The following is a 21,437-nucleotide window of genomic DNA, read 5'->3' as shown; positions in this document are numbered from 1 at the left end:
CGTGAATCTTAAAGTGAGTTATAGGCATATTGGATGTCATTTTAAATAAACTTTTTTTTTCATATATAGGACAGCACCAAATACTACACAATCATTTCAAGGGTTTCTAATTTTATTGAGATTATGCAGTCACACAAGTAAAAGTGTTCTAAATTTAAATATTCTTTATTAATAAAAAAAATCTTTAGATTTAGAAGAAGAAGAAGAAGAAGAAGAAGAAGAAGAAGAAGAAGAAGAAGAAGAAGAAAACCTTCTTGGCCCACCTGTCGTTGGCGACGGTAATAAACATATTTCAGGGGCCTTATAACAACTTAAATTGATTAAAGAGGTGGACAGTAAATTAACAGAATAACAATCTCAATCTGCATCACGGAAATGTTTAATGTGGCTCTTTTGTGTGGACAAATAGGAGCACATTATGAATTTTGATTAGATATCGTGGGAGCTCGTATTCTGGGTGTTACGGTGAGAAGCGCCTCGTATTCTCGGTGTTACGGTGAGAAGTGTCGCCCCTCTGACTGCTGCCCGGCAGCGTCTGTCCGGCCTTCTCTGAACTCACGTCGGCGGCGTCCCATGATTCATTCAGCCAAACACTCTGCACAGCACGGGCCACACAACTAACGCTCATCCGAGCCGGGAAATCTTAGGCTGGGGGTCCAAACTCCGTGGAGCAAGTGTCCCACTGACAGGCGGAATTAGCGAGCTCGCTATGGCGGACGTTGGTGAGGTTTTGAGATCGGTTTTGTCCACAATTCGGGTCCCGAAGCCCGGGGACCGTGTCCACAAAGACGAATGCGCCTTGTCATTTTCCTCGCCGGTGAGCCATCTTCTCTTTGTAAATCATACCGCCAGCGAACAGACACTCCAGATTCATCCTCCGTCTCCCCAGCCTTGCTCTCGCTTTCACAAAACGCAACGTTTCTCCATCGTTTCCTGCGCGTGAGCGCTCCGTTTTATTGGGATTTTAACGTTTAGGCTAACTAGCATGTTAGCATCAAGCTAAGCTAATAATGCACTGTAATGGAAACTTAGCTGTGGTGGCAACTCGTTCGCTCGCTGTGCTGATTTGCCCGGTTATATTATTTAATGTATGGTCACACTTTTCATAAAACGGTCAGTGTTCTGATCTCAACATTTGTTAATCCAATATGACACATTACTTTAGTCGTGGACTTTTTAAACATTAAATGAGTGATGCTAAACCCAGATGCTAAGGTTAGCACATATTTAAGTAGCTTCTGGTAACGGATGCTGTGATATGATGACCATCCAGGCTGTTACTGGAAGGTTAGAGCCACTTAATTTAAATGCAGTGCAATTATTTTGATTCTTATTGTAATTTAAGGTTGTCAAATTGCGCGAGATAGAGCCAGTCATGCTTCCTTTGAACTTTGAAATCTCTGCTTTTAATACATGCATCTACAGTACATCTGTTTAACTGAATCTTATTAGTATATTATAAATCTTCCTCTGACACCCATCTTCCATGTATGCTCTTATCTAGAGAGTGGCCGGCCAACTGGGCTGGCTGACAGTCGATGAAAGGCAGGTTTCACCCTGTACATGTCAATCCCCCATTTACATCTACAGTCAACTTCAGACTCCACAGTTAACCTGCTTTTTCTGTATTTGTGTTATTGGAGTCAGGCAGAGTACATACAGACAGCAAAGATCTGTTGACCAGTACTTTGTCATTATTATCATGTGGTGCAGCTATGATGACACACTAGGTGTCTCACTCTAATAGATTCATTTATTAATTCATTTGGGATCAAAGCGGCAATAAAAACAACTTAAACCAGTGATGAACCTGCAGACATCAACGGACATTTGTTATAAAGACATCCTAGTACATAGAAACAAATTCAAGTACAAACAGTACTAACAGTGATTGAATACTAATTATTAATTACTCTGATATTATTGTGTTATTACAGTATAATTTTTATTCTGCTCTAGGAAAGATGCATATTCTATTGAGCTCAGTTTCTGCTGAGCTGTGTCATGATTCCGATATGTTATCTAAAAGTTTTTCTCTGACTTTCTCACAGGAAACTGAAGGAGGCTTGTATGTGTGCATGAACACTTTCCTGGGTTTTGGGAGTCAGTATGTGGACAGACACCATGCTCGGTCTGGTCAGAGGGCTTACCTGCAAATCACCCGGACACGTAAGGCCAAGGTAGGCATTTCAGTTTACTCTTTAATGCATTTCCTTCAAGACAGTGATCAGTTCCACGTCATTCAAGAACGCTTTGACTATAAATCCCACCGTCACTTTCACTTTTCCCCTCCACTAAGCTGACAGACATTCTGTGTTGTTCTCATAGAAAGAAGATGACAACAACTCTGGCTCTGGACACCCACCTAAGAAAAAGCCCACCAGACTGGCTATAGGTATTTGTACAAACACTAATTATTATTGCTGACTTCTTAGGAATTTAATTCAGTTTTATGGCTACAGTGCCAATTACGACATAGCCATTTCATGTCACATGAGAAGAATCCAACAAGAATCCCAACATGAGCTGTGGGTGACAGTGCAGAGGAAAACAAATCGTTTTCACCAGGAAGAAATGTCAAAAACAACCTGATTTTGAGGTTGCTGCTTTCTGCTTAGACTGATAATAAGAGAAAAAAGGATCGGACTGATTGCCACAAACATATTTATATCAGCAAGCAAGCAGGTGCAGACAGAGAAGAGGGAGCATAGACTACATCAGAGAGGCACATGAGCTAGTGACATGCAGTGTTGACCTATTAATGTATGGTGAGAGAAGATTATAATTCGATGTGATCTGAGCCAGTGGTAACGACAAACTTTATCAGATAACAATGTTTTAAGCCTGATTTTAAAAGTAGGGATTGTGTTTTCGTCTCTGAAGCAAGCATGTGCCAACCCCACTTCTTGGGTCTCCGCAGGCATTGAAGGAGGGTTTGATGTGGAGCAGGAGCTATATGAGGAAGATGTGAAGGTGGTCATCCTCCCAGGCAGAGAGGAGGTGACTTCAGATGATCTCACTACCATGCCCGATGTTGTGAAGGAGCGGGTGAGTTATAATCTGTTTTTACTTTTTAATTTGAGAATGAAAATGGAGAATGAAAAAGGACATGCAGTTAGACCATAAAAGTCACCTTTCATAAGTGCTGCAAACTAAGGTATCCATGCAAATCTTGCCTCAGGTCTTCATAATGCAATGAAGAGTGTATATATATATATATATATATATATATATATATGTCAATATACTGAATAATGTACAAGTGGGATGACATGTTAAGAAATGAAAAATTTCTGTTTGTTGTTAAAATGGGCAAAAACAAAGGATTTTGAGCTTTCAGGTTTGAGTTTGATCCGTTGCTTCTTCTTTCCTGCCTCTAGGTGTCTCTGTCAATGGCAGGTATCATGGCAGCCGACTCAGTGTCTCACGCCTTGCAAGTTCAGCAGTGGGATGGAGAGGTGAGACAGGAGTCGCGGCATGCGGCTGACCTTAAACAACTTGACAACGGAGTGAAGATCCCTCCCAGGTGAGACCATGGCTCTCCAGTAATTAAGCATGCCATGCTGGGTTGTGTAGATCAGAGGTGTGTACTTGTGGTCCCAGAGGGATAGGCCTTACACACACGAGAACGATCCGCAAGAAACATCGGTTTTCTTTTTTAGCTTCAGAAGATTTTAACATTCAGACCTTCGTGTTTCAATCACAATCTCCGTTCACACAGAAAGATTGTAGTGTTGCATGCCAGGTTATTACGTGGGGCTGTGTTTATGTTATTCACCCAAGTGTGTGGAGAACGATAAACTGCTCATTACAGTCAGGTGTATTGAATCACAAAGAGACACAAACTGTGAGCCTCCATTACCAGGAGCGCTGATCACACCCTCAGCAGCTTTAACGTTCCTCACAAGTGATGAAATGTCACATGTCTGAATAAACATGTGGCTGTTTAATTTCCTCACCAATTATCAGTTATTTTAGTAAGATAATGCTGTTCTGCTTCCAATAACAACATTTTGAATATTTCTTCTGAAAAAGAGAGGGTAGGAGTAAACCTGTATTTTTTGAGCGTTAATATGACTTTCCTTTCCTCTGCCTTAGCGGCTGGCGGTGCGATGTGTGTGACCTCCAGGAGAATCTGTGGGCGAACCTGACAGACGGCAAAGTGCTGTGTGGTCGCCGGTATTTCGACGGCTCCGGGGGCAACAACCACGCCCTCCTCCATTTCCAGGAGACTGGCTACCCCCTTGCTGTCAAACTAGGAACCATCACTCCAGATGGAGCTGGTGAGCAGAAAAGATCATGACTGATTGGTGGTGGAGTTTGTGCTTTTATACACGTGTCATTAACACGGCTGTTTTCTCAATGTCCAGATGTGTATTCCTACGACGAAGACGACATGGTGCTGGACTCCAAGTTACCTGAGCATCTATCCCACTTTGGCATCGACATGATGACCATGGAGAAGGCAAGTGTTGAGTTTCTGCTGACTTTGAGGGAAACAGACCTGAATAAATATGCTTTTATTATTCATTCAATAGCCACTGCAAGTATTTGATCCATCTATTTTACTTCTTGGTTATCAATATTCAGTTTCAGATCAGGTTCTTGTAGACAGAAGTATTGATCAGCCTGCTGCTTTACAACTGGAGTTGCGAATTCGATCGGAGATATCGGATTTCTCCCTCCTCTTGGCCGACAACCAGAACTCTGTGCCTCGCTCTGCTTTAGCTGATTGCTGCAAAGTCAGAGCCAGTGATGTTAAGGAGGAAAAGGAGAGAGTTTTATATTAATATCACTGGGTTTTCATCTATTTCTTAGACTGCAGGTGCGTCTAAAAAACTCTTTTACTTTGCACATAGTGTTTTAACACATTTTTAAAAATATGTAAAAAGTGAAATTATTGGAATGGTAAAAAGCAGAAGGCTTTACGGATAAATGGTTGCAAGACAATGAAAATGACCTATAAAAGTTAAAATTATAATCAGAGGTGTTGGCCTTGAATGTGGGGTTTGAATATTGGATGTAGGAAGAGAGCAAAAGACTCATCTTCAGAATATCAATGAAAAGTATATACTATTGTTACAATAATATAATATTAATGGCTGATCATCAGGTTAATCATTTTGACAAATAGGATAACATCCAGTCTGTTGAAATATTCTAAAATTATGAGATATTGTGTTTTTGACTTTCATGTCTGACGTTTTAAAGAATAAAACGAGGCTTGAAATAGCGTGATTGAAATATGCACAGTCAATGTTTGCGTTGTATTCTACTTTCTTTAAATGGCTCCTGCCTTTGTTTTATGTCTTTTCTAATAAAATAGCTTAGAATTATCACTGCGTGGCCTTAAAGCAGCAGCGTATTCTCGTTACATTTTCCTGCTGTTTCACACAATTTCCTTAACACTTGTTTCACTTCCGTCTTCCTGCTGCTGTTCATTTATTTTGCCACCTGTTTCTCATATGCAGACCACAGACCTCACAGTTTTCAATCCTAAGATCTCCGTGCCTCTCACTGTGTACGCTAATGTTGTTTCTTGTCTTCCTAATGTATTGCCGCACAAACTTAATGATGTTGCACCAGCGGGGGCGAAGGAGCACAGCTCCAGTAAAGTGAAAGACAAAGTGCAAACACTTAAGTCTCTTTTTGCAGTTTCTTGCTCATCTTTTTGATGTTGTCGCTTCATCTGAGCTCATTGTTCTCAAATGATCCCTTCATGTTTGGTGGCTGTCACAAATAACAAGTTAAAAATGAGTTTGTATTCATTCCAACTCCGTATTCTGTCTGACTGAAACAGACTGAGCGGACCATGACTGAGTTGGAGATTGCCGTGAACCAGCGTGTGGGGGAGTGGGAGGTGATCCAGGAGTCGGGTACCACCCTTCGACCCATGTTTGGCCCCGGCCTGACTGGAATGAAGAACCTGGGAAACAGCTGCTACCTCAACTCTGTCATGCAAGTGCTCTTCACCGTCCCGGACTTCCAGAGCAAGTTAGTAACTTTGTTTTTGACATTTACACAAACAACAACAACAAAAAACAGACCGCGGAACAGTGTTAACAAAGTGAGGGAGGGGTGACAACATTGAGTCTGTGAATTAGATACTGTACAAGTTTATAAAAGGAAAAATACACCCCCGTTTCTTTGCCACGAATTGATCAGTAAGCATTTCCACCTCAAGACAATACAAGGTACACACTTCTAAGTTAGAAAATAAATGTTTTATTAAGAAAGTTCACTTTTTTTGGTTTCATTTTGAACTATTTCAGTGTTTTGTTTTTTTTTTCCAGCAAATCTTTTACCTTATAAAAAATTTTCTTTTCAGTCAGACACATGCAATTACAAGATGCCACTCAGACCTTTTTCATTTAAAGGGCTGACACTTTGAGTGCATCTTCATTTTTTTAGAGGCTGTTGGCTCGTTTCATTTTGACACAATCTTTTTCCAAATGTGTCTAGTAGTTGAACTCACATGTTGAACATGAATATTGGAGATTTGGTTGCCTGGCAACATGCTTGCACTTACTCCCTGGCAAATTTCTTACTCCCTGGCAAATTTTCATAAATGTGAACACAATTTCTACCCCTTCTGAATTTAAAAGTAAAGACTGTTTTCATGCCTCAGTTCTGCATTTCTGCTCTCACATTGCTGAAATCATACTGTTCACGTCTTCAGGGGTGTGAATGATGTCCCAGAATCCTTTGAGGTTCGAAGCAGAACTAGAAAATGTGTGACCGATAAACATTTATCAGCTCCTCCTTCTTTGTCATTGTTTACCCAGTTGTTGTACTTTAAATGTGAGGCGGAATAAAAATCGGATTCGTTTTGTTCTTGTTGTTGTTGTTGTTCAAATTCCATCCATCTTCAAGAGTTGGTAAGCAGAAACATCATTTACACTCCACTTGCTCTGCCTCGTGGCAGACCACAGTTACGTTATGCATCACAACCTGTTCTTTTTATCAATAAGTGTTACTTGTTGAATATTCATGTAAAAACTAAAACCCTTCAGGTTATACAGCTTAAAGTCTGATGAATGCAAACGTTTAGTTTCTTTCCTTCCCTTGCAGGTATGTGTCCAACATTGACAAGATAATTGACGAAGCGCCAAGCGACCCAACCCAGGACTTCAAAACTCAAGTGTAAGTGACAAGATACTGGACTACAACACGCACACACCCAACTCTCAAAATCCTGTCAGTGGCAACAGGTTGGGAGTATAGTGGTAATTATGCACTTTAGTTTATGCAAGAATATTCTCCATGAGCTTTATTTCCACTTGAACATTCTGCCTCCTTTGTCTTGCGCTGTGGTTGAAATGCAGCCAACCTGCTCAGTGAATGAAGAGAAGCGTCACACTTGTGTATAGTCGTCGTGTGCCAGCTGTCAGACAAAGCTGATTATGTCCGCCTCTCCTGACAGCTCAGTCTTAAAATGTAATATTTGTCTTTTAATGTGGCTGATCCCCCTGAACTGAAATGATATCAGCAGGGTTTTTACAGACTTAAACTGACACCTGGCATTGAGTTGTTTAAGCTTCATGCGGGAGGAAAAAAATCGTACTTCTATTCTGTCTCATTTTAAGTGCAAAAACACATCTATACTGCTCAAGTAAAACGACACTTCAGAATGCAGTTTGGTGCATCATCTCGGTTTGTATTAAATGATTATCGTTGTCTCAAACAGAACTTTTTTATAAAAGTCTCATCAGATATGAGAATGTTGTCTCCCAAATTAGAAAATCCAAAATGATACCCAAAAGCCAAAAGTATTTCCAGGCTTGTGTCCAGATCCCGTTCTTGTGTTCAGTTCTGTGATACTGCTGAATGCACAATGATGTCAGCTTTGTTTGCCTCTCTCAGAGCCAAGCTCGGTTACGGTCTGCTGTCAGGAGAGTATTCCAAACCAGCTCCAGACCCCGGAGATGAAAACGGAACACCTGAACCCAGGGTAAGAAGCAACACTCGGTGATAGTCACTTTCCAGGTCTTAGTTTTAACAGACATCTGTGGCTTGTTTTCAGATTTACTCTCAGAAATGAGTGAGTTGGTGACTGGTATTAACTTTCTTAAAGACAAATCCTGTTGTTGTTGCTTTCAGGGAGACCAAATTGGAATTGCGCCACGAATGTTCAAAGCACTTGTTGGGCGGGGCCACCCAGAGTTTTCCACCAATCGACAACAGGACGCTCAGGAGTTTTTATTGCACTTCATAAACATGGTGGAGGTATGGTTGCACTCACTTTCTGCTTCCCCCACGAGCGCTCCTTCTGCTCTGCTGCATCTGAATATTTCTATTCTCTCTCAGAGAAACTGTCGCTCTGGCTCCAACCCGTCGGAAGCCTTCAGGTACCTGGTGGAGGAGAGGATCGTGTGCGAGCAATCACAGAAAGCAAAGTACACGCAGAGAGTGGACTACATAGTTCAGCTGCCCGTGCCTATGGACCAGGCTACCAATACAGGTGAGGAGCTCTAATGTGCAAGTAAACAAACAAACAAAGAAAAACGAGCACTAGTACATAACTGAATCAACACACACTGGGTGCCGCTCTTATTACCTAAGAACAGGGTCACTAATACAAGATTAGGAAAATGTTTCCTGGTCTGACAGGCCTTGATATTCGCTGTGACAATCGGATGTTGTTTTCACCAATTTCAGTCCTGTAATAGTGTGGGAAATGTTTTGGTACACTTTGGGCCTCTTCTGATCAGATGAGCATTGTTTCCATACCACGGTGTTGTCGCTGACCATGTCCATCCTTTTTATGGACACAGTGTGTTACACCGTCTTCTGATGGCTATTTAGAGCAGGTCACACTTTTTCAAAGAGCTCAAAGCAGAGCGTCCCTCTGCATCTGGGACATGTTGAAAACCCGCCACATCCGCGTCTTGTTTTGATTCAAGCACTGGAACACCAGTGAATTTGTCTAGAGCAGTGGAAAGAGGAGAAACACTCATTTACATTTATGGGCAGTATGAAGTCACACGTGAGTCGAGCACACATGATTGTAGGTCGTCAGAATTTTCAAAAGGAAAATGTTTTGCTTGAGGCAGCGATACTATCACAGCACATTACTGTCCTACTTTAAATGTTTGCAAACTACTTTTAAAATGAATGACAAAAAGCCAACAAAGCCCATTTAACAAGGATTCAGCGGATGTCATCAATATGCTCCAGGTGAATAACACTTCGTTCCCGCCTCATAACTGACAGTCAAAGTTGGTACAGTGCTTTATCTTAGTGCTGATATTTGTTTTGTTTTTTTCAATAACAGAGGAGCTTCAGGAGGCAGAGCGGCGCCGTGAGGAAGGAGACACATCAGCCCCAACAGTGCGGGCACAAATCCCCTTCACAGCTTGCATGGCGGCCCTCAGCGAGCCAGAGGTCCTCACAGACTTCTGGAGCTCGGCTGTGCAAGCCAAGACTACTGCTACCAAGTATGAGGACAGCCAGCGACACTTTGACCTTTAGTAATTACTCGGAAGTTATCTGATCTTTTATTTTTTGATGTCATATTTCAGAACGACCCGCTTTGCCTCATTCCCCGACCACCTGGTTATCCAAATTAAGAAGTTCACCTTTGGCCTTGACTGGGTGCCCAAAAAACTGGGTAAGCAAACATGTTATTAAGTAAAACAGATCTTTTTCCTTTTTTATTTAATATGTGCTCTTAAGACTTTGTGATGTCTGCTCACTGACACAAACTGGGCCACAGTCTCTAGGGTGTGAGAATACTTTGAGTGAGCGATACACTGCAGTGGATGATGAGTATTTTTCTTTCTCCTCCCTGCAGATGTTAGCATCGACGTTCCTGACACTCTGGACCTGAGCGCTCTGCGTGCAACCGGCCAGCAGCCGGGAGAGGAGCTTCTACCTGAGGTGGCCCCGCCCCCACTCATGACCCCAGATGTTGAGGTTAAAGGTATCCTGGGTTCCCATGGCAACGATGAGGACGACTCTCTCTACTCCCCACTGCTGTGTCAGTCTGTCTGTCATTTCTCCTCTTCTCCCTCCTCCTCTTATACGTCCACCTTGTTTCTTTCTTTTCTTTATTTCTGCCTTTTCTGTTTCCACGAGTTTGTCTGTTGCCTTTTTATTTATATTTTGGCATTATTTGATTCACATTTTGGAGCGAGAAAGACATATGGTTTCATTTTTCATAGTATATGAGTTTTGTCTATTTTCAACCCCCTCGAGTTTTGTTTTTTGTTTTATTTTGGCACAATGAGTTTAAGGGCATCGAAGTAATTCAATTCTTCCCCCTCAACACTCTCAGCTCCCGTTCTCGACGACTCCACTGTGTCTCAGTTATGTGAAATGGGATTTCCACTGGAGGCCTGTAGGAAAGCGGTGTACTACACTGGGAACACTGGAATCGATGCTGCCATGAACTGGATCATGGGCCATATGGATGATCCAGGTGTGTAGACTGATGGAGCAATACCAGAAAGCATCATGATCAGTCTTGTCTCATCATTCCTGCTCTGATTGGCTGCAGACTTCTCTGCCCCCCTGGTGGTACCGGGCTGCAGCTCCGGCCCCGGGACCACGCCCACCGAGAGCCTCTCCGAGGAGCACCTTGCAACCATCGTCTCCATGGGCTTCAGCAGAGACCAGGCAACCAAAGCACTTCGCGCTACGGTGAGAATCGAAGTGCTTCCTGATCATTCCACTTGAGCTTTGCAGACTGAAGGGTAGAGTTCAGACACGTGTTTCCCAGAGCAACCGTGAAATAAAGTCTGATGGGCTTTAGCCTCAGAAAGATAACGTGTCCTTTGACAAAGAGGGAGAGTGAATGTCACACTTCACGCCCAGATCCAATACGGCTCCTTCATCGTTACTCATTTTATCAGGTTATTAAACTGCAGAAAGTCTCTCTGGTGTGTTGCTGTTACCTTCAGTTTATACTTTCATCTGAAAGTAAATAGGATTCATTCTCATCAGACACTTGATTTCTGGTGTTTCTACCCTTAATGAAAGAGTGAGGAATCTGGTTATTTGTATATATGATTCTGTTTGAAACATGACTAACCGTTCATGACAAAAGATGGCTCCAGTAGTGTAAGAAAGAACTGCCTTACCTCACAGCTCCGCTTACGCCTCATTACTACAGTCCTGATTCGACTGCGTTCCTGCTGCTGCTTGTCTGCAGCCCATCTCACTATCCCTCCAACGGTCTCTCGTGAATAAAAACCTAAAACTCCTCCAACACGGCGAACCTGCCATATTTTTCTGTGAAAGAAGTACAGACTCGGTCTTGGTGCTGATCTTTATACCCACCGCTTCACACTCGGCTGCTCAGGCAGAGAGAATTAAAGTCGATCCAGTGAAACGTCAAAATCTGTCCACAGGCTACGAATGTGTAACAAGGACTTTGTCAGCGAGGGAATTTCTGTCCGGCTTTAGTTTGCACAGTCCTGTGGTCAGGTCCGTCTTGGTTTTACAGTTTGTAATCTGTGTGTAGTCGCAGGTTTTCACGGTCTTTCATTAAACTTGACTCCCTCACTGCACAGACAAGACATTTATTTACCTCTGGGGTTTTTATTATGCACTTTAATTAGCTTCCATGCATCACACAACAAAGCAGTTCTGATAAACAAGCGTTGCAGATTAAAAGCATACTTTTTTTTTTCTTCTTGCAGGTTTCGTCTCGTTGCCACAAACACAAACACTTTGAGGTTTAGAAATGTTTCTTATGGGATTAATAGAAAATTGTTTGGTTTTTGTTGGTAGGCTCACGTCATTCATTCCCTTCTGAGTGTTTAGTTTTTACACATCTGAAGTCCATGTGGCATTTAGGATGAGATGAATCTCGCCAAAGGCAAATAATGATGTAATAAGAAATCCTGCACTTTGTGTTTTCAAACACTTAATGTTTGTAACAATCCACATTAAATAATGTTTCAGTGTTGAGATGGACTTTCATCATGGCCCATGCTCCAATCATGCAATCAGCCGTTTACTGACTGTACTCCGTGTGGAATTCATTCAGGCGTATGTCGGGAACTAAAGTCCTCCTCACCTCCACCTTCAAAACAAAAGTCTTAAGAGTGAAAATGTTGGTTTCTTATTGGTTTCCGTGTACAAACACATTCTCAATAGGAAATAGGAGCTCATAAAAATATAGAACTTCTTCCTGCCAAAAAAATGCCCATGTTGAGTTGGACAGATAATTTCTACACAGATCGCGGCTTTGATGTTTCATTTCTTGTATGTTGCTGTGAAACGTCACGGTTGAGCAGCACTCTAGTTTTATTGTTGCAAATGGGCATCGTCATTTTTGGCTCTTTAACTCGTGAAATATTGTAATATGAAACATTCAAAGAAACTTCAGAAAAGGTTTTTAGTTCATTTCTTGATAATTTCCCACTCAGAGTAACGTCCTGCACCGGGCGGTGGACTGGATCTTCTCTCACCTGGACGACCTGGAGTCCATGGACGTGTCTGAAGGAGGTCGCTCGGCTGCAGAGAGCGAGAGCGCCAGGGAGCCTCCTCCTGGGCCTCGAGTCAGAGACGGACCTGGCAGTGAGTCCAACAATTGGCACCATGAAATCCGAAGTATTTTGTCATTTAAACATGAATGGACTCATTTTTGGTTTGTTTTTTGTTTCCTCTCCAGAATACGAGTTGTTTGCCTTCATCAGCCACATGGGGACCAGCACCATGTGTGGCCACTACGTCTGTCACATCAAGAAGGACCAGCAGTAAGTGTGCTATGAATTATTGGTTAAATCACCTTTTGAAAGCCTCACAGGGGGGGCATTTAAAAATCAATTGATGTTGTGAAAGTGAATAAATGAGAAATTCAGTTTGATTCATTTTTTTTTTTTTTAATCTGAAAGGAAACAACAATGAATCACAGTTTGAAGAATTTATTTGTTAAATATTCTTTCCGTTTTGTAATTGGATCGTAATTTACCTGTCAGTGCATAAAAACGTGCACATTAGTGTAATAAAAGCTTGTGTCCATGTGGCTCAGCAGGGGGCGCCATACTCCAAAAATATAATTTCATAGCTGCTGATTTGCTCCGTCATTAAGATATTATTCGAGTGAGAGAGTTTTATATTCACAAAGCCTGTTCTCCCATGGCAACCATTTTTTAGTTTGTAATAAAAAATGAGGTCTTTTGTATCTGCAGGCGAGACATTACTTAATTATGCCGTCATGTGTTTGTTAACTACAGCTGTTTGTGTTTCTCAGGTGGGTCATCTTCAATGATCAGAAGGTGTGTGCTTCAGAGAAACCCCCCAAAGACCTGGGATACCTCTACTTCTACCGCAGGGTGGCAGAATGAGGCGCGGGAGCTTTTACACACACGACAACAGTTATAGTTGCACTCCAACAAGCTCTTACAATTCAAAACCCCGGCACGCTTCACAACTGACAAACATGTAAATAAATCTCTGAGATTGCATATATACACCCTGAAACTAATTGGTGCAGATGTACAGTTGAGGTGTTTTTGGGGGGAGGGGGTAGCTGTTCCTTTTTTTTTTTTTTTTTTTCTTTTTTTTCTTCCACCGGTTCCAAACCGCAGGCAGATTCAACTGTTCAACTTCCTCGAGTCAAACCGGGAATCGCCTGAGATCTCTTCTGTCGCTGGGTCCAGGCGTTACTCAGAAAAGCTCTGCAGATAACTCTGAACCTGCTTCAGGGAACAAGTCCCACCTGTCGGAGCGACTCTGGCTGCTCAGACCGTTTCTTGTTCATTCGTAAGTTTACGCCGACAATATTCCGACTATTGATTTCCAGTGCTGTCAGTAGTCACTGCCCCTCCCTCGCAAAGTATGTTTGTTCCCGGGTCTGTTAAGGGGAGATTGCAGCTATGGTGTCACCATATGTTCCGCCAGGATCTAAAAACAGTTCAATAAGAGAAAATGTCAGTAAACCAATAATCTACGGCTCAACTGTGTGTTGCATAAAGAAAATAAAATAAGTCAAAACACCAAATCACTTTGGATTTTTTGGGGTTTTTTTCTTAAATGTTTGGTGAGGGTGATATCTGGGTGATTCTTCTATTATTTTGTTTTTATTTTGGAAACAAATGCTTTGTTACTTCTGCTGTGACAAATAAAAATAAAATGTCTTTCTGTCCATCTGCCTCGTGTTTGACGTCTGCAGTAACCTCCAGCCCACGATCACTTCTCTACTCGGGTTTCCCCTCTGAGGATTTCACATCGTGGTTTTTAAAAGAGCAAATTAAGGGATTCTTTCATATTAAAATCCTGTGCTGGTTTGGTTATTTGTATGCTAAAGCCACCATGCAACACTTAATCAGACATCCAGAGGTTTCAAAGAAGGTACAATCAGTGTATCTGTTGCTCTTGAACTCCATTACAAGGCAAATCACTGTGGTTTAAAATGTTCAACTTCTCTTCTTAAAAACTACTTAAAAGGTATTTGTTGCTTTTTAACATTGAATAACAGCCATTCGTGTATATAGTCTGTGTGCAATATGTACATTAAAAACATTTCTCAGATAAACAATATAGAAATTACACAATGGTAAAAAAATCATGTCGACAAATCTATTGATTTCAAAACTGCAGGTCCAAAGTTTGCATACTGTGAATTACTCAATGACTCAAAAGTCTCAAAAGTAGCAAAGTAGTTTTGTGTGAGTTACTTAAGTATGATTAAAATTACATACTTGTAGAAATGATGCACAAGTAAATTAAAATAGAAGCTTTCTGAATATATATTGTGAAAAGAGGAAACCACTTACCAATACTTTCAGTAGTTTAGGTTACTTGTACTGTTACAAGTTGTTGTTTTTTTAACTTTGTAATTTTGTTCAGGATTAATTTACAATGTTCATTTAATAATATGACATCTTGATTTATATAGCCAATAACGTCTTTAAAATAATCTAGAGGGATTTTGCTTTATGTTTATGTTTGTTGGACACATTGTGTTTAAAAATTTGATTTACTGAGAAAAGTTCTTTCATTCATTCACCTGGATCCACAACATACTGCTAATGACAATGCATAAAAGTAACTAAAACTTGAGTACATTTCTGACAAAGTGAGTTTTTTGTTAAATAACTTGTTATAAAGCCCTATTCAAGTAACGTAACAATGGCCGCGAGTACAAATATGCAGCACTCCGTACACCTTATGAGAAATAAGTGCAATGTAAACAAAATGCAGGAGCAGAAATACGCACACTTGTGTTTGCATCGGCCTACAAATCTCAAAACTGTGGCTTTTCTCTCGGTGTCTTCCGCCTTCTGCACTTGTTGCATCCTTGGCGCTCATGTTTGTAGATGAGGTGAAGACAGGAGATATTCTAACCCTCTTCAACGAAGCAACAAACCTCAAACTGACTCAAAAATTAAGGTAAGATCTCTAACGTTATTGTAAAGTTCATAATGGGACATTATGATTTGATTAATTGTAATTTCCTTGGAGTCACGTCGCTGTACAAACATCAAGGCACCATATTAATATAATCTATGTTGACTCACTTGGGTTTACCTTTGTGGTTTATTTCTGCTGATTTTATACAACCATATATAATTGTTCAACTGATATTTTTCCAACTCTATAAAAAGCTCATCTTTGAAATTAAAAATTAGTTTTTTTGGTTGTTTTTTTTTACAGTAAAGCACTAAGATTAAAGTTAATCACAATCTGTCACATTGGGCGTTTGATGCAGCTATTTAATACATTCTTAGTTGATTGAATAGAGTTGAAAATGTACAATTTGTGGCTGTGAAATGACTTTTGAGTTAAAATTTAATTCTTCAAACTTTTGGGAATGGAATATGTAAAAGTTCATTGTCTCAGGCACTTAGAGTTTCCAAGTTTTTTTTTTTTAAAGACATTTCCTGATTCACTTGGCAACAACATTGGGCAATAAAATGCTGTTTATGAGGCTCGCTCAAAGTTTTAATGGCCTTACAGGAAACAGTTTGTCATGCATATTTATCACTGTGAAGAACCAGCTACGTCATGTGCTCGGGTTTTCTCAGACATTTCATACGTGTTAATAGGTCAGTAGTGCAAGTTTTAATAGGTTTTTTCCAATTAAAAAAACATTAAGAGGAAGAGAAATTGAGTAACAGAAGCTGCGTGTTTAGAAACTGGATGAGATGTTCTGCTTCACAGATTAAGCTTTGCCGTTTTCATTTTCTCTTCCTTGATTTTGCCTTATTTGTTTAACGTGTGACTCTTTTAATCTCCACAGATTACGCCATAATGAAGATGACTGTTTGGTGTGTGTTTGGTGAGTGAATCTACTTCCTTGAAGAGAACTTTGCTGTAGTGTTTGTAACCTCGATAGAAACATGGACCCCCGCTGGGTTTACAAGAGCTTTTAATTAACCTGGAACCAACTCTGAGAGGAATTGTGCGCAAACACCTGCAAACCTCTCTCAATCCATGTTAATAATTTATTGTCTCCCGCACGATGCTGAAGTGGTTAGCACTCTCATCTCACGGCGAGGCCCGCCCTGGTTGGTTTATTCTCCCTGTTTGTGCGTCTAAATTCTCTTGAGGTTTGAGTTCCTGCTGTCTGTCTCTCTTTCAGGTTGCAATGCAGTGCTTCATACATCTTGAAATAGTTTCACCCGCGTCTTGATACACTGAATTTGATGTGGCCTCTTGTTTTTGTATGATACTAAATGCCGTTCACGTTCCTATACAACTAGATAACCATAACTCTGTGTCAAAAGAAGAAACACTCTGACGCATGTCGCACACTTTACAAACACTGCGGTCTCGTCTATGCAGTGCTGGGTGCAGTCTCTGCTGCAGGAAAGGTTGTCGTCACCCATGTTGGGCAGAATGTCGTCTTGGATTGTGGAGTGACAACATTCAAAAAAGTCCTGGCTTGGTATCAAAAAGAAGTCCTTATCAGTCGTGTCGATGGGAAGAGCGGCTTTCCTCGCAGAGGTACTCAGAAATCCAGATCACATCACCCTTCCACTGCTACGTCACACTACCACCCTACAATATTGTGCGTATTGTCTCTTTAGGAACGGCTCCCGTTGTGACCAGGTCAAAGGTGAAGTTGGACACAAAACTAGGAATTACTGGAGTGACAATGGAGGATGGCGGAAGGTTCACGTGTGAGGCAGATGGGAGGACTTATCACCACACTCTTGTGGTGATCTCAAGTAAGCATCAGATCCAGGAAAATGTCATCATGTTCGCCGAGGACGTAATAAAATCATTGGTGTATATTTCTTTGTTTCCCTGTACGTCTGTTAGCAAGATTAGTGAAAACTACAGCACAGATTTTGTTGAAATTTTCACCACAGATAGGTATTAAGCCATGGAAGATTCCATCCAATTTTGGAGGTGATCCGGAAACCCTTTCTTTTCGTTTTTTTCTGAATCCAGGTCAACCTTTGGCGGACATCAGAAATGTCTGATTGCTCTTGTTTTCCAACTATTTTCTTGTTTTCTATGTCGGAGTCATTATAGTTCATCACATTCCCTCAGTGACAGCCAATGTTTCAACAATACATCTGGAAGACTAATATTGTGAATGAATAATGGAATGAATTAAATGTGAAATGTCAGCAGGGGATGATCAATCAGATAAACCTATCAAGAGTCATTTTTTGAGGAGATTTCCTCACATCATGAATGGGAGAGACAATTACTAGTTTTTCCAAGCAAGAAAAAGTCCAGATGAACTGTTTCCACTAATATTATCTGCCGATGAGTCTATCTTGTTATGTAACCAGATTGTGCAGTGCAGTAAGATGACTGCTATAATTCATTTAGAGTGGGGGGATTGGGTGTGTTATTGTTGGTATTCCTGTGACCTGGGGTGGCTCCTCTGTGCCTGCACCGTGATTCTGGGATGTGTTTATGAGCCTGCTTGCTGCACGATGTACGTGTATCACCAGTTCAAATCCCACTTATATTATAACTCATGATGTTTTTTTTAGTTGTACTGGACACCCCCCCCCCCCCCCCCCCCCAAAAAAGCCCGATATTAACATGAATGTATTTGTTCTAACTGTCACACTGACCTGTTTCATATGTAAAGATGTAGAATTTAGTTTTGTCATGATTTTGGATTCCACCCTGCCTCACCGTCATGTCAGAGAGGTGCACAATGCACTTCATGATTTTCTCCCCTGTCACTTTGTGCCTCTCACCCTTTCCCTCCCCTCCATCTGTCACCCCTTCTCTGTGTCAGTGTCGGTCGTCCCCTCTCGAGTCCTGCAGCTGGGAAGTGAGGCCACGCTCCAGTGTCAGGTGAAAGGTCTGGACCCGGGCTCCCTGGTGCAGTGGATCAGGCCAAATGGACAACTCACTGGCCTTGAGGAAGTCCAACTCAAATCTGTTGCCAATTCGGACGAGGGGATCTGGCAGTGTGCGTTCAGTTGTGATCGGGAGATGTTCAGAGAGAACGTAACCATCACAGTGCAAGGTGGGATGCTGGGTGTGTGTATGTGTACGTCCAAGATCAGCATTAACACATAACCATTAATCTCTTTGTCATTAGATGTTGTAGTGGTGTGGGTGATATCAGGAAACAACATTTTGTTACTAATTTTGACATTTCAGATCAGAAATATAAATCAATGAGCATAAGCACTGTGACAAGTTTGAGGACTTAAAGGATCGTCTGCTACAATAATGGAGCAAACCTCCAGAGGCCTTATGGCCTTATGGCCTCAATGTGTCAGGGCTCTTTTTTGTCCCTATAAAAGAGGGACCTAAAATATTTAGCAGCTGGTCATACTGTTACGGGTGATCTGTTCCTGACATATGTGTTCAATAGCATTGTCAGGATGTGTTTTTTCTTTTCAGTTTCTACAACGAGCGCGTCCATAATTCCAAACAGCTCAGAGGCCCCACGTAAGTTATCATGTGTGAACTGTAGACACTGTGCACCCCATGTCATCACATGTTGTTGTCTGAAGTACATATATTACAGTAGATATAAAGATATATTATCTTGTTTGTTTCTCCTTCTTGTTCTTATCAGGTTCAGGTGTGCCAGGCCATCCAGCTGAAGATGGCGGCGTGCTGCTGCTGGGCCTCAGCTGGTGGGTGTGGCTTGCACTTGGTGTCGGCTGCCTGGTTTTGGTTCTCCTGTTGGTCTTGTCCGTCATCTTGTGCCAGAGGATCAGAAGAAAGAAGAGGGTAAGTGAGAAAACCATCTTCATGTGCTGCTCCGACGGAGGTGAAATGAGGGAGAAGGAGTTTCTGGAGCACAACAAGAAGCCAGAGGGTAAATTCCTCCCCCACTTTACTCTTTTTCTTTTTCTTTTTTTATAGAGGAAATTTGTGAGGATGAAAAACGCCCCACAGCCACTGAGACCCAGGAAGTACTGCAACTGTGACCGGTAAACGTTCTTAACTTGCTTCTATCTAATAAGAAAATCCCTCTCCTCTCTCTCCAATAATCTGTTCACATTATTAGATGCTTCCTCATAGACTCACTTCACTTTGTATGAATGACTGTTTGACCTTCATTTTCACTGTGGCTTTTACCAAGTACTTCATTATTGTGTTGTAATTAGTGTGAAAACTTCTCCTCTTTACTCTCTTTATCACAGCCCAACAGCTGCAGCAAAACCGCGGCAAGGACGCCGCAGAGAGAAGCCATCAGCCCTCCCTCTGTAACCCCAGCTAATGGAGTGACATGAAAGGCAGATCGAGGAGAGGGAGAGAGATGCAGGAAAATAAAGAATGGCTGAGAGAGGGAGAAAGTGGGAGTGAGGGGAGGGGACGGGAAAGAGATGGCGATAAAGAGAGGGCGAGTGAAAGGGAAGCCAGAGTGGATATGATTTGAATGTAAATGGACTTTTGATGAAAATAGCAATCACGTGTAATGATGTCGGCACTTTGAGCTTTTCCAGCAAACGCTTCACAGTATTCGCCTCTGCTTCACCTGAGTCTCCCTCCCCTGATCACCCGCTGCTGCCGCCGCCGCCGCCGCTCACATCCACCTTTGGTATTTGTTTTTCACAGTGTTGCATCACTCCTGAAGTTAATCCGGGAATAGATTATGAAAGTGTGTCCACGTGTGTGTACACACTTGCAAAGCTATTTCATTATTATTCTTTTTTTTAACCTTTGATGCTTCCAGATGTTTTGGTTTTTTTATAATGTACAGTACTGTGCACAAAAAGATAAAAAGGTCCAAAGTAAATATGCTTTTAAAAACTCTTAATTGTTGATTTTTGTCACTCACCACACAAGAATGTGAATTTGATTAAATTTAAAAGGTTTGTTATTTGGACCCTACAGTGAAGCTGTGCTTTCCCTGTCACCTCACAGTGAAAGTAATCTTTCTGAATCTTTCTGTCTGGAGTTTGCATGTTCCCCCTTGGCATGCATGGCTTTTTTGTTTCTCCAGCTACTTTAGATTTCTCAATTTAATTTAATTTAATTCAATTCAACTTTATTTATATAGCACCGCATACGATACAGTCCTTTCTAGGTATTTTCCACAGAGAGAAACCCGACAAATCCACATGAGCGAGCATGAGGACAAACTCCATCCAACCTTTGTAGAACCAGGGTGAGAGGTGGTGGCTTTCTGCAATTCTGGTTAGGGTGAAGGGATGGAAGAGAGGAAGAGATGAAACAGACAGAGAGTTTGGGGTAGAAACACAGACCCTGGTAAAGGTAGGGGGTAGGGATACTAGCTGTTCTCCATTCAACTGCTGCAGATTGATCGCAGGGGGAGGCTTCAGATCACCAAATTCCACTTCTTCCACAGTCCAAAAACATGCGTCTGAGGTTAAATGGTGATTCCTAATTTCGCTTGGGAGTGTGTACGACTGTCTATCTCCCTGTGATGGTCTGGCGAACCGTCCGGGGTGGAGCCTGCTTTCTCCCATGGTCAGCTGGGATCGACTCCATCTCCCAGAAACCCAAAAGTGAATAGAGAGGCATTCAAGATGGATGGAGAGAGGTTTGCCTAAAGCACAGTGCAGATGGTGGATGGAGGCCAACAGTCTCCGTAGCCTCACTATTACCGGACTCCTGAATCATCTTTATACCCTTTGATAGCACATAATGACCAATATGATTGAGATTGGTGTACTCAAATCAGCAAGTCAGATGTCTCTCTTGTTGTTGTTGCATGATGGAACTTTTCTCATAGACTCTCCTAAATGTTTTGCACTCTACCACATGTGTTTATGTCAGTGCTCATAAACAGAGTTGCTCAAGCGCTGTTTCAAAATTGTATTTCTTATTTTTTCCTGTCAATAAACCACAAAGGCTCCCACATGTAAAATTAGCTAAATTATCATCATGAAACACAGCGTGCAGCCATCCGTCAGCGAGATGAAAATCAACAAAGCATCAGTGAACACAAGAACAATAACAGGAATTTATTTTTTTTCTTCCTGTGGATCCCCAGTGCGTTAAGGTAAGTAGTAGTGCTATATGCATTTAAGTCAAAGTGATATAAATTGTACAGATTGTAATTTTTATGGTCTTTTTAAACATAA

At 41.6% G+C, this 21,437-nt stretch overlaps 2 protein-coding genes across 3 annotated transcripts; both read left to right on the top strand.

The window, feature by feature from the left end:
- The first annotated feature begins 530 nt into the window (after positions 1–530).
- On the top strand, positions 531–14,095 carry usp5 (ubiquitin specific peptidase 5 (isopeptidase T)). Of its 2 annotated transcripts, none has more exons than XM_080471757.1 (20): positions 531–817; positions 2,052–2,180; positions 2,329–2,395; positions 2,921–3,048; positions 3,381–3,526; positions 4,099–4,283; positions 4,371–4,465; positions 5,801–5,994; positions 7,072–7,143; positions 7,864–7,951; positions 8,101–8,226; positions 8,308–8,461; positions 9,275–9,437; positions 9,522–9,610; positions 9,794–9,922; positions 10,277–10,420; positions 10,499–10,641; positions 12,375–12,525; positions 12,620–12,704; positions 13,202–14,095. In XM_080471757.1, exons 1-20 carry the CDS (start codon positions 710–712, stop codon positions 13,293–13,295), a joined length of 2,490 nt encoding a protein of 829 aa, XP_080327883.1. In that variant the 5' UTR covers positions 531–709; the 3' UTR covers positions 13,296–14,095. The 2 variants fall into 2 exon arrangements, with proteins under 2 accessions (XP_080327883.1, XP_080327882.1); XM_080471756.1 differs by having other exon boundaries at positions 9,794–9,979.
- A 1,027-nt stretch (positions 14,096–15,122) lies between these two features.
- LOC308114815 (uncharacterized protein) lies at positions 15,123–21,207 on the top strand. Its single transcript, XM_080472007.1, has 9 exons — positions 15,123–15,342; positions 16,193–16,231; positions 16,738–16,899; positions 16,983–17,123; positions 18,161–18,394; positions 18,778–18,825; positions 18,956–19,113; positions 19,249–19,316; positions 19,530–21,207. Exons 2-9 carry the CDS (start codon positions 16,204–16,206, stop codon positions 19,594–19,596), a joined length of 906 nt encoding a protein of 301 aa, XP_080328133.1. The 5' UTR covers positions 15,123–15,342; positions 16,193–16,203; the 3' UTR covers positions 19,597–21,207.
- The last annotated feature ends 230 nt before the right edge of the window (positions 21,208–21,437 follow it).

Source organism: Lipophrys pholis (genome assembly GCF_963383615.2).
Source record: "Lipophrys pholis genome assembly, chromosome: 9".
Lineage (NCBI taxonomy): Eukaryota > Metazoa > Chordata > Actinopteri > Blenniiformes > Blenniidae > Lipophrys > Lipophrys pholis.
Note: the sequence above shows the minus strand (reverse complement) of the source record. Positions and strands in the feature narration are given on the sequence as shown.